A 12,506-nucleotide genomic window follows, 5' to 3' on the forward strand; every position below is an offset into this window, starting at 1 on the left:
GTCAGTGTGTTCCCCCTGAGGTGAGGAGTGGGGAAGCAGTGCCGTGGGGTACCCCGTCGTGTGGGGAGCGGAGCCGTGGGGGGATTCCCGGGGAGCAGTGCCATGGGGGGACCCCCGTGATGGAGGTTTGGAGCCATGGGAGGACTCGGGGGTTCAGGAGCCTTGGGGTGCTCCCCTGGGGGGATACGAGCCACAGCGGGGGGGTTCCTAGTGGAGTAGTTGCCATGGGGTGCCCTCCTGGGGGGAGGAGTGGGGTCCCAGGGGGAGCAGCACCATGGGGTGCCCCCAGGGGAGCGGAGCCATGGGGGGTCGCAGGGCAGAAGGTGCAGCGGGGCTGCAGGGGGGTGGCGGGTGCCCCTGCCAGGGCGGTGGGTGCCTTAGGGGTACAGAAGCACCGCGGAAGGCGCCCCATGGCCCCTCTCTCTTTGCCCCCCCCCCCCCCCAGGAAGATACCTCAGACTGCGGCCGAGGGGCTTCCTTCGCCCCCTCCCTGGGGGTCCTGCTCTCCCTGCAGCTGCTGCTCCTCTACTCCAGCGCCAGCCGGCACCCGCTGCCCCCGGCCGCCTGCCTTTAGCCCCCCCCGGCCGCCCCCGCCAGCTCTCTTTTCTTTCAAGCTCCATCTCCATCCCTCTCCCCGGCCCGGTGGAGCGGGAGCAACGTCCCCTTCGCCGCCTCGGGGACCCCCGCGATGCCGCCCCACGCTCCCCGCCGGCCGCAGCCAAAGAAGAGTCGGGGTGCGGGCAGGGGCTCCCCGGCAGAGCGGGGACCGGGTCGGTGCCCCCCCGACGTCGCGCCCTCCCGGCCGCTCGGACTCGGAAAGTGGCGTCGGTGCCCTCCGCCCGCGACCCCCCATCCACCTCGCCTATTTTTTTAGCCTGAAGATTTTAAAGCAGATCTTTCTACATCGAGTTTCCGACATTTTTGCCTGGAGACCGGCGGTGTTTATTGTCAGCAATGAGGACACATGGAAAAAAAAAAGGGGGAAAAAAAGGAAAAAAAAAAAAAAAAAAAAAGAAAAAAGGACTTGACTTGACTGTGCGGGTCAGTATTATTTGTTCCAGCGGGTACCGGTCCCCCGGGCGTGCGGGGCAGACGGCGGCTCCAGCATCCCTGCGGGCTCGGGGCCGGCTGCGGGCAGGGGCAGAGGTTGGGGGGCAGCGACCTTCGCCTGCGCCAGGGTGGGATGGAGGCCTGGGCTCAGCCGCTCTCGTGTGTTCTTGGGCGCAGATACCGGGGTGAAAAGGAGGGGGAAAAAAAAAAAAAAAAATGTATTTTGTTTCTTTTCCGTTCTGCAGATCACTGTGAAATCCTGCCCGCCCAGCCCCTGCGGCCGCCCTCGCCCCGGCAGCCCTGCCAAAGAAACCGCGCCGGCCCCGGGGAACAACGTGCCCCTCGTCCCCGAGGGGGACGCGCCGCGTGCCTCCCAGTGGGTCACGCCACGTGCCCCGCGGCCCAGGGCACGTGCCGCACGTCCCCGAGCGGGACGTGGAGCAGGAGGTGCCGCGTGTCCCCGAAAGGGACGTGCCAGGCCCCCCCGCCCCCACACCGTGCCCGTTCCTCGGGGCACCGGCGCGGGGGCTGCCGGCCGGCGGCGAGGGGAGCTGCGCCCCTGGGTGCTGCCGAGGTCCCGGCGGGGGGCACCCAGCACGGCGGGGGGCGGGAGGTGTCCCTGCAAGCGGGGCGCCCCGAGGTGCTGGGGGTCACACCGGGGGGGGGGGGGGGGGGGGGCTCGGGTGGGGGTGTCGTCCCCCCAGCCAAAACGCTGGGTGCTGAGGAGGCGGGTGCAGTGGCTGCTCAGCCCCAGCACCCCACCGCACCCCACCACCCCAGCCAGGAGAGGTGCCGTGGGGCTTGGGGGGGGGCCCAGCACAGGGTGCGGGGTGCCCGGCTGTGACACCCCGGGGTGCTGCGGTGCAGGGGGTGCCGTACCCACCACCCGTGCCCCCCCCTTCCCTCCCCGCCACCGCTCCTGGCAGCCCTGGGGACCCTCACCCCCCCCCCGGGGGACCCCGCTCAGAGCCACCCCATCAACCGGGGCCGGGGGACCCCCCTTGGCACGACCACCCCGGGGGGGGGGGGGGGGCTGGGGAGGGCGCCAGGCACTAATTAGTGCTGGGGTTAATTAATGGTCATTCTGCTTGTAGCTTTTTCAGTGTGTGTTTGGTTACTGTCTCTGGGAACCGTGTTTGAACAGATGGCTCTGTGTTACCGGGAGTGTGTGTACTTCTGTAGTCTAGTTAGGTGCTCTGCCAGAAAACCACCACTATACATACCTATAAATATATACATATATAGTCTATTTTAAGTTAAAAACCAATGAGACAAAGGGGCGGCGTGGCCCCGGGCCCCCCCGTCCCGCCGGGGTCGCGTCCTGCCCTGTCCCCACCCGAAAGCTTCTCTCTGCTCATTCAAAGGCGTTGGGTTTTTAATTGATTTTCTTTTAATTTATTTTTAATTTCTTTGGGTTTTAATTTTTTTTTTTTGTACAGAAGAGTTGGAAAACTTCAAAAACCAACAAAAAGACAATTTGTAAGATATATCGTGCGTGTGACTCCTTGTAAAATATTTTCAAATGGTTTATTACAGAGACTCAGTTATTAAATAATGTTCATATTTTCACTTCACAGGCGGTGGCTGCGTCATTGCCCGGGTACGTGGGCAGGGCCGGGGGGACACGGCACGGGGGGTGGGGGGGTGGGGGGGCAGGATTTCGGGGTGCTCCTGCCAGCCGGGCCGCTGCCTTCACACCTGCCTGCACCGCTGCTGTGAGGCTGGTGGGCAGGGACGTGGGCAGGGGTGCGCGTTCACAGACACCCACTCGCGGCACAGGAGGGGGCTGTGGGGCAGCAGGGGCTCAGCCCCCCCCCCCCCCCCCCGCGGGCTCCCCCATCTCCCTGTGTCCCCTCAGGACTGTCCCCTGTGGCACACCCCCCGCTCCATGCCTGTGTCCTCCTCTGTCTGTGTCCCCCAAATCCACGTCTCCCTGTCCTGTGGGCCCCGTGGCCCCGCGTGCCTGGCCCACCCGTGTCCGTGTCTGTGCGTGTGGGTGGGTGTGTCCCCGGGTTTGTGCCCCCCGTGTCCACATCCCCGTGACTGCCCCCCTCATGCCCCCATGACTGTGTTCCCCCACCCCTCTCCTACGTCTGTGTGTCCCCTCGCGCCCCCCCGTGTCCGTGTCCCCCCGCCCCCCGCCCAACGTGGCCGGCAGCCGCGGCCGGACTACGTGTCCCGACGCGCCTCGCGGCTGGACCCCGGCCCCGCCCCCCGGGGCCCGGCCCCGCCTCCTTCCCCCTCCTTTCCCCAGCGCCGCGCATGCGCAGAGCCGCTGTTTGTCCGCGCCCGGCCTGGCCCAGCAGCGGGGCCGAACGCGGCCTGGCCTGCGGCGGCGGCGGCGGCGGCCGGAGGGGCCCGGGCCTGGTCGGGGGCTGAGCGGGGCCCGGCTGGGCGGGAGGGCGGGGAGGGAGGGAGGGAGGGGGGGGCCGAAGATGCGGCGGTACCTGCCGGTGGCCCGGCAGCACTTCCTGGCGGCGCTGGCCGGCACCAGCGTGGTGGTGAAGTCGCTGAGCGCCGCCGTCCTCCTCCTCTACCTGCTCTCCTTCGGCCTGGACACGGCCTACGGCCTGGGGGTGACCCCCGGCTACCTCCTGCCCCCCAACTTCTGGGTCTGGACGCTGCTGACGCACGGGCTGGTGGAGGAGCGGGCCTGGGGCCTGGCGGCCAGCCTGGCCACGCTGGGGGCGGCCGGCCGGCTGCTGGAGCCCCTCTGGGGTGCCCTGGAGCTGCTGGTCTTCTTCACGGTGGTGAACGTCTCGGTGGGGCTCCTGGGGGCCCTCGCCTACTTCCTCACCTACGTGGCCTCCTTCCACCTCGCCTACCTGTTCACCGTCCGCATCCACGGCGGGCTGGGATTCCTCGGGGGAGTCTTGGTGGCCCTCAAGCAGACGATGGGGGACAGCACCGTCCTGAAGGTGCCCCAGGTCAGAATGAAGGCTGTCCCCATGCTCCTGCTCCTTCTCCTGGCTCTGCTGCGGCTCGCCGCCCTCATCAAGAGCAATGTACTGGCCTCGTACGGCTTCGGGCTCCTCTCCGGCTGGGTCTATCTCCGTTTCTACCAGCGGCACAGTAGAGGCCGTGGAGATATGTCCGACCACTTCGCCTTCGCCACTTTCTTCCCTGAGATCCTGCAGCCCGTGGTGGGTCTGGTGGCCAACCTGGTGCACGGCATCCTGGTGAAGGTGAAGGTCTGCCGCAAGACGGTCAAACGCTACGACGTGGGCGCCCCATCGTCCATCACCATCAGCCTGCCGGGGACGGACCCCCAGGACGCCGAGAGGAGAAGGTACCGCTTGCCCTGCTCCTGTGGGGATCACGTTTATGGGTGGCGAGGGTCGGGTTTAAAATCCAAACAAGGAGGAGTGGGGAGACTTGAGTGCTGGGTGCTAAGGGGGGGGCCTTCTCCAGGGGTCTGCTGGGGGTGCCCTCCCTGCCACAGAGATGGTGAGGACATTTCGGGGGGGCTGGTAGGACGTTGTCCCGCTCTTCCAAATGAGGAGCGGCAGTGGAAGTGCAGGCGAGGAGCGGGAAGATCTTGGGGAGGCGGGGTTAGGGGGACAGCGGCTGCCGGGGGGGGGCGGTGCCAGCCCCCTGCTTGTGGCAGCCCTGCACCCATTCATCCTGGCACAGGGGAAGGCGGTGGGTCAGCCCCGTGCCCCAGCCTTCCTACGCGCCCGGCATTGGCCTTCCCGACTCCCAGCAGAAAAGTTTGGACAAGGCATTGGCGCTCCGCTTTCCCCTGCCCCGTTTTACGCCTTTCTTCTGCCGTTCCTGGAGCAGCCCACAGCCCACGTACTGTCTGACAGCCTCTGAGCGCACCACGTGGCACGAAAACTGCCTGTGGTCTGGGAGCATGAGTGGGTTTCTCTGGGGCAGTCCCAGGCACTCCGGGTCATCTGTGGCGCTGCTGAATCCACCCTCTCTTGCCGGGAAGAAGCCAGGGATGGGCTTGCACAGTGCACCGTGGGGCAGAACTGTTAACTCCTGCCCTGCCCGTCGGACCCAGGGTTAACCCGCCCGTCTGCCCTTGTTCTGCAGGCAGCTGGCCCTGAAGGCCCTGAATGAGCGGCTGAAGCGCGTGGAAGACCAGTCGGCCTGGCCTAGCATGGAGGATGACGAGGAGGAGGCAGCAGTGAAGGCTGACAGCCCGCTGCTGCCCGACCCCGCTGCGGCTGGCAAGGGCGCCAGCCAGGAGTCCAACCTCATCACCTTCCAGGATGCCCCATCCCAGCTGTGACCGGCCAACACACAGCCCCGCTTCCCCACCCCGTCTCCGTCGGAGAGCTGCTAACCCCCCTCGTGTCCCCCGCCACGGCTGGGACGCTCGGCAGGGAGCGGGGACTCCTCCCGCAGCAGAGGCAGGGGGGGCTACCTCATTCCAATGCTTTGTTGCCGTTCGTGGCCAGCGCCAGGCACCCAGGACGCCGTCACCGCAAGGATGGGGGTTCTTCAAGCCGCTCCCCTTGGCGCAGGGCAGGTCATGGACGTCAGCACCGGCAGCTGTTCTGGGAGGGGGACGTGGGGCTGATCCCTGCCCCGAGGCCACTGCACTTGCCCACACGGGAGCAAAGTCAGCAGCGCTTCCTCGCTTCTCCTCTGCGCTGGGGGTTGCCCAGAGCGCTCAACACTTACTTCCTCCTTTCTGAAGGTAGTTTTGTCCCTAACCGAGAGAACGGGAAGGCTGGCGCGTTTCTTTTCCGAATCCCTTTCCCGTGGGGAGCTTCCTCCTGCTCTGGCAGGAGCTCTCCGTGACTGGTGAGACATTTGCCACACGGGGGGGAAGAGGCTGCTGGGCAGGAGGCCACCCAGCCCCTCATGGCGGTGGTCTGACACCGCCAGCTCTGGGCTTTGCGCATGGGGGGGTTCTCTCCTCCTCCCTCTCTTGCCCCTGAAGCCAGCCCTGCAAGGAGCCAGTGCCCTTGGCCGCTCCCTGCCTAATCCGTTTGTCAGATTACACTAGAAGCTGTAATTAATTTTTACGGTGGGGCTCTCGCCGCTTCCTCTGGCAGCAGGTTTTCTATCCTGCAGGTAGAATACGGGCTCCCCCTTCTCTTTTCCCTCCCTCTGTGTTGATGGGCTTTTTTGTTTTCTGGATGGAGAGGATGCTCCCTGCGACAGCCTCCTCACAGCTCCTGATCCCCTGGGCAGTCCCTGGCCTGGGACACGGGTCGATGGTGTTGTGATTATTTTTTTAAAGGACCACACAAGAAGGTTTTGTCAACTGGGAAAAAAACAGACGTTTCAGTATCAATAAAGAGTTCTTTGAAAGAGTCGGCTCCCGCAGCAGAGGGCGGGGGGCCAGGCACAGGGCAGCCCCCAGGGGCTCTTGCACAGGAGCCTGGGGAGGGGGTTTCTTCCCGAGAGCTCCCAGCAGGTTGGGAGAGGACCCTTTGCAAGCAGGAGGTGGGAAATCTGCGGGGGGGTGGGGGGGTCTGCCTGCACCCCAAAAGCCCCCCCCCCCGCCCCCCCCCCCCCCCCCCCAGGCAGTAAAGAGGGCTTGTTGCACTGTAGCTGCCTGAAATCTTTATTGAATAAAAGCTCTGGATACAGAGGAATTTCCCAGCCCAGGAGCTGCTCCCAGCTCTCCAGCCCTGCTGAGAGCAGGATGCCTGCCGAGGAGGAGCCATGGGGCTGCGGCGGCAGACAGAGCCTCGCAGTGCCCAGCTGCCCCGACAGCGGGTGGGCTGGAAGGAAGGCTGTTGTGCCAGTGAGGCGAGAAGGTTCCTTTCTGCCTTCCCAAGGACTCATCCCCCAGGCCTGCACCGAGCCCTGCTCCTCCCTTGCTCGTGCTGTCCCCTGTGCCCCGCAGAGGGACAAAACAGGCTTTTGCAGGCTGCCGGTTTGTGGCCCAGCTCACTAATTTGCTCTGTGAAATGACCCCCACCTCCTGCCAGGCTGAAGCTTCACTGTCCCAGCCTGTGGGAAGGATTTGTGCGTGGCGGTGGGTGCCCAGATCTGCAGCCATTGGGCAGGGCTGACCACGCCGGTCGCAGGGAGCCCCCGGGTCCCTGCATGGGGCTGCGCTGTGGGGACGGGAGTGCCGCTGTCCCATTGCGTCTTCTTTGGGTGCTGCCACCCCGCTTCAGCCCTTCCCTGGCTGAAGCCACAACAGTATCCTGCGTTTTTACTGGCCGAGCTGCCTTCGTGGCAGGAGAGGCAGTGCAGTGCCTGCTGCAGCCTCTCGGGCGAGCAGGGACTCCCTGCCCTCCTCACCAGGAATGTGTCAGCTCCTGTCTTCCCTGCTCCGAAGCAGCCCTGGGTGGTAGGGGAAGGGAAAAGGAGCAGGAATCCTGAGTGAACCCTCCGGTTCCCAGCACTGAGCACCAAGCTGCCGCGGGGACCAGCAGCTTTACCTGTGCTAGGAAACGTCCCCACCGAGGCAGGCATGAGGCAGGCAGCTCCTGCCCGCTCGGCGTCACGCACATCGTAGCTGCTCCCCGGGGACAAGACACTACAGACAATCCAGGACTAACGAGAGACGAGTAGGTAGAAACCAAGTTCTGAGGAGACCCTACGCGAGCCAGGGGTCTGCGAGGGCGAGCCCTGGCCTCGCTGGCTCGCACAGGGGAAGTTCAGATCTACGCCAGGCCCTCAGTGCTGGCTCCGCTTGCGGTACAGGTAAGCGTTGCTCACCTGGTTCATGATAACCAGGCTGGTGAGAAGGGGACACAGCATGGCGAGGTACCAGGAGACGCCGGTCACTGAGGTGGTGAACCACAGGGAGCACATGCCCAGCATCAGGCTGGCGCAGCCCAGCAGGTAGCCCACCAGCCCCGAGGTCGCATGGTACAGCTTGAGCTTGGCCAGCGTCCAGTTCTTCATCAGCTTGGGGTAGAGCAGCAGCAGGCCCCCCGCGCACTGCCCGCCAGCGTACAGCACGGTCAGCAGCCCCGTCAGGCCGTGCCAGGTGACGAAGTGGGCTTTGCCGTTCAGGTGCTTGTTGTAGGCGATGAGGCCCAGCCCCAGGAGGGCGCAGAGGAGGGCCAGCAGCTGGAGGGCCCAGTGCACCCGCACTTTGACTTTGCGGGAGAAGTTGCGGAGCAGCGAGGTCTCCGGGGAGAATATCAGCAGGGCTTCCGTCATCAGGAACGAGAACTGGGAGACAGAGGGCGGGGGGGGTGGGATTGGCACCGGCCGCCCCCACCCCTCCGCCGCGGCCGGGGGCGGAACAGGCAGCGGGTCGGCGTCTCCCGGGGCTCAGCCTCTCACCACCCGCGGGAAGCGAAGGGGCCTCATCCTCTGCGCCGGGCGCTCTCCGCCAGCTGGGCCCCTTCCTCTCCTCGGGGGGAGCTGCCCGCGGCGGGGACCGGGGGAGACGGGGGCAGCGCGGGGAGGTGGCCGGTACCCGGAGCGGGAGGGGGGGCGGCGGGACTTACCGCGAGGGCCATGAGCAGCGGGTGCCAGGAGAAGAGGCCTGCAAGGGAAGGGCAGGCGATGAGGTGAGCGGAGCTGAGCTGAGGAGAGGCCCGGCCGCCCGCCCGCCCGCCCCCCCGGCCCCGCTCCCGGTCCCGGCACTCACTGGATCCGGGCCGCGCCAGCACGGCCACGGCCGTGGGGAAGCCCAGCGCCACGAGGTGGGCGGCGGCGCCGGCGGCGGCGCGCAGCGAGCGGTACAGCCGGGACTCGGTCTCGGCCGTCAGGGCCATGGCGGCCGGGGAGGGGGATTACCGCCGCCGCCGCGCAGACGGGCGGGACGCGACGCGGCCCCCGATTGGGGGAGGTGAGCTGCCAGTCCGCGCTAGGGCCCGCCTCTTCCGCGCCGCGCCGCCGCTGAATGGGTGGGCGGCGCTGTCGCTCAGAGCGAGAGCCCTCCTCCACCGGCGCGGGCCTGTGACGTACAGTCCCCCCCCCCCCCCCGGATGGGCGCTACGGTGGCCGGCAGGACCGGGCGCGCATGCGCAGTAGGCGCCGTTCCGCCGCCGCTGCTGCCGGAGCGGTGCCCAGCCCGGGCCTTCTCCGGCCGCCATGGGCGGCAGGATCGAGTGCGTCTTCTTCAGCGAGTTCCACCCCACGCTGGGGCCCAAGATCACCTACCAGGTGGGGGGGCCGGGACTGGGGCCCGGGAGCGCCGCTGGAGGAGGATGGCGGGGGGGGGGGGGGGCGGCGGTGGAGGCCGCTCCCGGAGGGGGGGGTCTCGGTAGCTGGGTTGGGGCTGGAGCGGAGCTTTCTGTGCCGCCGCAGGTCCCGGAGGACTTCATCTCTCGGGAGCTCTTTGACACCATCCAGGTGTACGTCATCACGAAGCCCGAGCTGCAGAACAAGCTGATCACCGTGTGAGTGTTGGCACACCGCCCCGGGGGGGGGGGGGAATCCGCTGCCCTCGCCGCGAGTGGGCAAGACTCTGCCGGCGGGAGACGACGATGGCTGGGTGATATGACAGTGCTGGCTCTGGGCTCACAGGGGTTTCTGTCCCATGTCAGCAGGTGCCTTATGGTGCCCACGGGTACCTGATTCTGGGGGTGGCTGGTGCTGCGTGTGGTTCTCTGTCAGCCTGAAATCCAGGAGAGTTGAACGAGTCTGGAGAGCTGTGCTGGTTTTGAAAGAAAACCGTTTTCTTCTCCCCCACCCCCACCACGCTTTTTCAGACTGTGTGTTTTCCACACTGAGTGTTTGGGGATTAGGCATCATTTTTCCTGCAAAGCACAGGAGCCCCCACCTCCAGACCCTGACCGGGAGCTAGCCTTGTGCGGGGCTCAGACCTCCCTGAGGGCGTAGGTGCAGGTTATACTTGTCTTCCTGCAGGACGGCCATGGAGAAGAAGCTGATCGGCTGCCCCGTGTGTATCGAGCACAAGAAGTACAGCCGAAACGCTCTGCTCTTCAACCTGGGCTTTGTGTGCGATGCCAGAGCCAAGGCCTGTGCGCTGGAGCCCATAGTGAAGAAGTTGGCTGGCTACCTTACCACCCTCGAGGTGAGGCCCAAGCCAACTCGAGCAGAGTCTGGGTGCCTCACAATCCCCCCCACAGAGTCACCGGTGTCCTGGTGCACGTTGTGGGTCACTGGGCATTGCTGGGGTAGGAGCCAGGTTTACAGTACGGAGGGGATTGTGCTGGTTTTACCTACACATCACTTGAAGTCTAAGGGAGGGCGGGATCCAAGATGTGCAGTTCCTATAGCCGGTAATCCTGTGGGAAGGAGCTGACTTGATTTTCTGCTCTTTAGCTGGAAAGTGGCTTCATCTCCAACGAGGAGAGTAAACAGAAGCTGGTTCCTATCATGACCATACTGCTGGAGGAGCTGAACGCCAAAGGAAAGTGCACCCTGCCCATAGGTACAGCAGCCGTGCTAGCCTGGCAGCGAGGGGTGGAGCGGGGCAGGACAGTGCTGGGAGGCAGCTGGGCCATCCCCTGCCCGGGTCGGCTCTGCCTATGCTGCTCCTGGCAGCTCCCTGCCTGTCTACGCTTGGAGTTGGAGGGTGTCTGAGCCACCCTTGCCCTGGGTGGCTCAAAGGGCCAGGAGGGATGGAGTTGTGGGACACAAACGCCTTTCTCCATGTGGTGTGGTGATGTCCTGGGTCTGACGGTCGCGAGCTCCTGAGGGAGCAGAGGTTTCTGTGGGGATTGAGCGCTTCCCTTTCCCCGGACAGATGAATCTAACACCATCCACCTGAAGGTGATCGAGCAGCGCCCGGATCCCCCCATCGTGCAGGAGTACGATGTCCCCGTCTTCACCCAAGACAAGGACGACTTCTTCAACTCCCAGTGGGATCTCACTACACAGCAGGTCCGTGTGCTTGACCAGGGGCAGCATGCTTTGAGGGGAGTCGGGCTGTCCCGGAGATCACCACTTTAATGAGCACAGTTTGGTGCTCCCCTTGTCTTTGTGCTTGGGCCCATGAGCAACCCATTCACCCAACATGAGGATAAAATGCTGCTGGGGATGGAGCCTGCCCATCCCAGTGTGTTTCTGGACACAGGGGAGTTTCTGGGGCTTCAGAGTGATGCCTTGGGCCTCTCTGCTCTCTCCCCTCTTAGCTCTTGCTTCCTCCCCTCCTAGATCCTGCCCTACATTGATGGCTTTCGGCACGTCCAGAAGATTTCTGCAGAAGCCGACGTGGAGCTGAACTTGGTGCGCATCGCTGTGCAAAACCTGCTGTGAGTGCATGGAAGGGGGCCTGGCCAGCCTGCAGGAGGGGGTGGTGGTGGGTGCTGGCACAGAGGGTCTCTCACGTTTCCCTGTCTGTCTGCAGGTACTACGGGGTCGTCACACTCGTCTCCATACTTCAGGTGGGTCAGGCCACGGAGCATGGGGCTGTGATTGGGGCACTGGCTGCGCCGTCAGGGTGGCCGTGTAGGGGGGATAATGGGGTTCTGAGCGGGGCAGGTCTGTCTCTGGGAGCTGTGGCCGAGCAGAGCTGGTTTTCCCTTGCCCTCCAGTACTCCAACGTCTACTGCACGACACCAAAGGTCCAGGACCTGGTGGATGACAAGTGTCTCCAGGAAGAGTGTCTGTCCTACGTCACCAAACAAGGTAGGGTGACCCTGCGCTGGGCTGCCGGCGGAGGCAGGGACAGAGGGCAGCTGACTGGTGACTTGTCCCCACAGGGCACAAGCGAGCCAGCCTCAGGGACGTCTTCCAGCTGTACTGCGGGCTGAGCCCTGGCACGACGGTGCGAGATCTCATCTCCCGCTACACCCTGCAGCTCCAGAGGGTGGACGAGAGGTCGGAGCCAGCACCCTCCTCCTCGGTCCCCGAGGGTGGCGGTGACACCGGGGGTGGCAGGGCGAGTGTGGGGGAGCAAGGAGGGAGTACCCACCCTCTGCGTCCGTAGGTGGGGAAACGTGAGGCAGTGCTGTGGCATGGTGGAACCAGAAGGGAGTGGGGGGAGCTGGGGTGTTTGACACCTCAGCATTGTGGTCCCACTCTCTTCCCTCCTCGTCCCCAGGAGGCTTATTCAGTTTGGTTTGATGAAGGGCCTTATCCGGCGGCTCCAGAAATACCCCGTCAAGGTCGCCCGGGACGAACGGAGCCACCCAGCCCGGCTGTACACGGGCTGCCACAGCTATGACGAGATCTGCTGCAAGACCGGTGAGGATCCGGGCTCCTCCGTGCAGGTCTCGGGGCCGGTGGGAGGCAGAGAGGCTGCCTGCGTGCCCAGGGCCGTGCACTGGTTTCGGGGTCTCCCTCGCCCCATTGGGAGCCTTCAAACCTCGCGGAGACGAGACTCTGGGCTAGGTTCTGCGCCGAGCTGGGCTGCCAAGCCCGTGCTGCCCAGGGGAGCAGCTGGGGAGCCCAGCCAGCCCCCCCCCGACACCGCTGCCGGGCACCCCACTAACGCCCCGCTGCCTTCCCCGACCCGCAGGCATGAGTTACAAGGAGCTGGACGAGCGGCTGGAGAACGACCCCAACATCATCGTATGCTGGAAGTGACGGCGGGGGGTGGCAGCCGGGGCCCGCGTGTCCCCCCCACGCGTCCCCCGTGGGTGTCCACGGAGCCCGGGGCGCCCCGCCGG

The 12,506-nt window shown here is 65.3% G+C and overlaps 4 protein-coding genes across 6 annotated transcripts in view; 3 read left to right on the top strand and 1 right to left on the bottom strand.

The window, feature by feature from the left end:
- CACNA2D2 (calcium voltage-gated channel auxiliary subunit alpha2delta 2) overlaps positions 1–1,644 on the top strand; it is a 225,239-nt gene extending 223,595 nt beyond the window's left edge. For 2 of the 3 annotated variants that reach the window (XM_049826895.1, XM_049826896.1), the window contains one exon: positions 446–1,644. In XM_049826895.1, coding sequence (XP_049682852.1) covers positions 446–574 — 129 coding nt within the window. In that variant the 3' untranslated portion in view covers positions 575–1,644. The remainder of the gene's footprint in view (positions 1–445) is intronic. The other variant, XR_007509319.1, reaches the window with a different exon arrangement.
- Positions 1,645–3,477: 1,833 nt separating this feature from the next.
- On the top strand, positions 3,478–6,321 carry TMEM115 (transmembrane protein 115). The gene is made up of 2 exons (XM_049826920.1): positions 3,478–4,339; positions 5,092–6,321. The coding sequence occupies exons 1-2, from the start codon at positions 3,486–3,488 to the stop codon at positions 5,288–5,290; spliced, it is 1,053 nt and encodes a 350-aa protein (XP_049682877.1). The 5' UTR covers positions 3,478–3,485; the 3' UTR covers positions 5,291–6,321.
- Positions 6,322–6,561: 240 nt separating this feature from the next.
- LOC126049851 (transmembrane reductase CYB561D2) lies at positions 6,562–8,743 on the bottom strand. Its single transcript, XM_049826923.1, has 3 exons — positions 8,573–8,743; positions 8,430–8,467; positions 6,562–8,148 (listed from the first exon to the last, which is right to left on the bottom strand). The coding sequence occupies exons 1-3, from the start codon at positions 8,697–8,699 to the stop codon at positions 7,645–7,647; spliced, it is 669 nt and encodes a 222-aa protein (XP_049682880.1). The 5' UTR covers positions 8,700–8,743; the 3' UTR covers positions 6,562–7,644.
- Positions 8,744–8,947: 204 nt separating this feature from the next.
- Positions 8,948–12,494, top strand: NPRL2 (NPR2 like, GATOR1 complex subunit). Its single transcript, XM_049826919.1, is given in 12 exon segments — positions 8,948–9,005; positions 9,008–9,090; positions 9,235–9,326; positions 9,796–9,964; positions 10,216–10,324; positions 10,640–10,776; positions 11,050–11,147; positions 11,243–11,279; positions 11,430–11,523; positions 11,598–11,715; positions 11,939–12,081; positions 12,356–12,494. Coding segments are annotated over 12 exon segments (1,206 nt in total). The 3' UTR covers positions 12,424–12,494.
- Positions 12,495–12,506: the final 12 nt, after the last annotated feature.

This window comes from Accipiter gentilis, chromosome 23 (assembly GCF_929443795.1).
Source record: "Accipiter gentilis chromosome 23, bAccGen1.1, whole genome shotgun sequence".
Lineage (NCBI taxonomy): Eukaryota > Metazoa > Chordata > Aves > Accipitriformes > Accipitridae > Astur > Astur gentilis.

Excerpts from the sequence above, each read along its gene's own strand:
- LOC126049851 (XM_049826923.1), bottom strand. The coding sequence starts at position 8,699 with ATGGCCCTGACGGCCGAGACCGAGTCCCGGCTGTACCGCTCGCTGCGC. Across the intron at positions 8,468-8,572 it reads GCTGGCGCGGCCCGGATCCA|GCCTCTTCTCCTGGCACCCG; the intron begins GTGAGTGCCGGG and ends CTTCCCTTGCAG. Across the intron at positions 8,149-8,429 it reads CGCTGCTCATGGCCCTCGCG|TTCTCGTTCCTGATGACGGA; the intron begins GTAAGTCCCGCC and ends TCTGTCTCCCAG.
- TMEM115 (XM_049826920.1), top strand. The coding sequence starts at position 3,486 with ATGCGGCGGTACCTGCCGGTGGCCCGGCAGCACTTCCTGGCGGCGCTG. Across the intron at positions 4,340-5,091 it reads CAGGACGCCGAGAGGAGAAG|GCAGCTGGCCCTGAAGGCCC; the intron begins GTACCGCTTGCC and ends CTTGTTCTGCAG.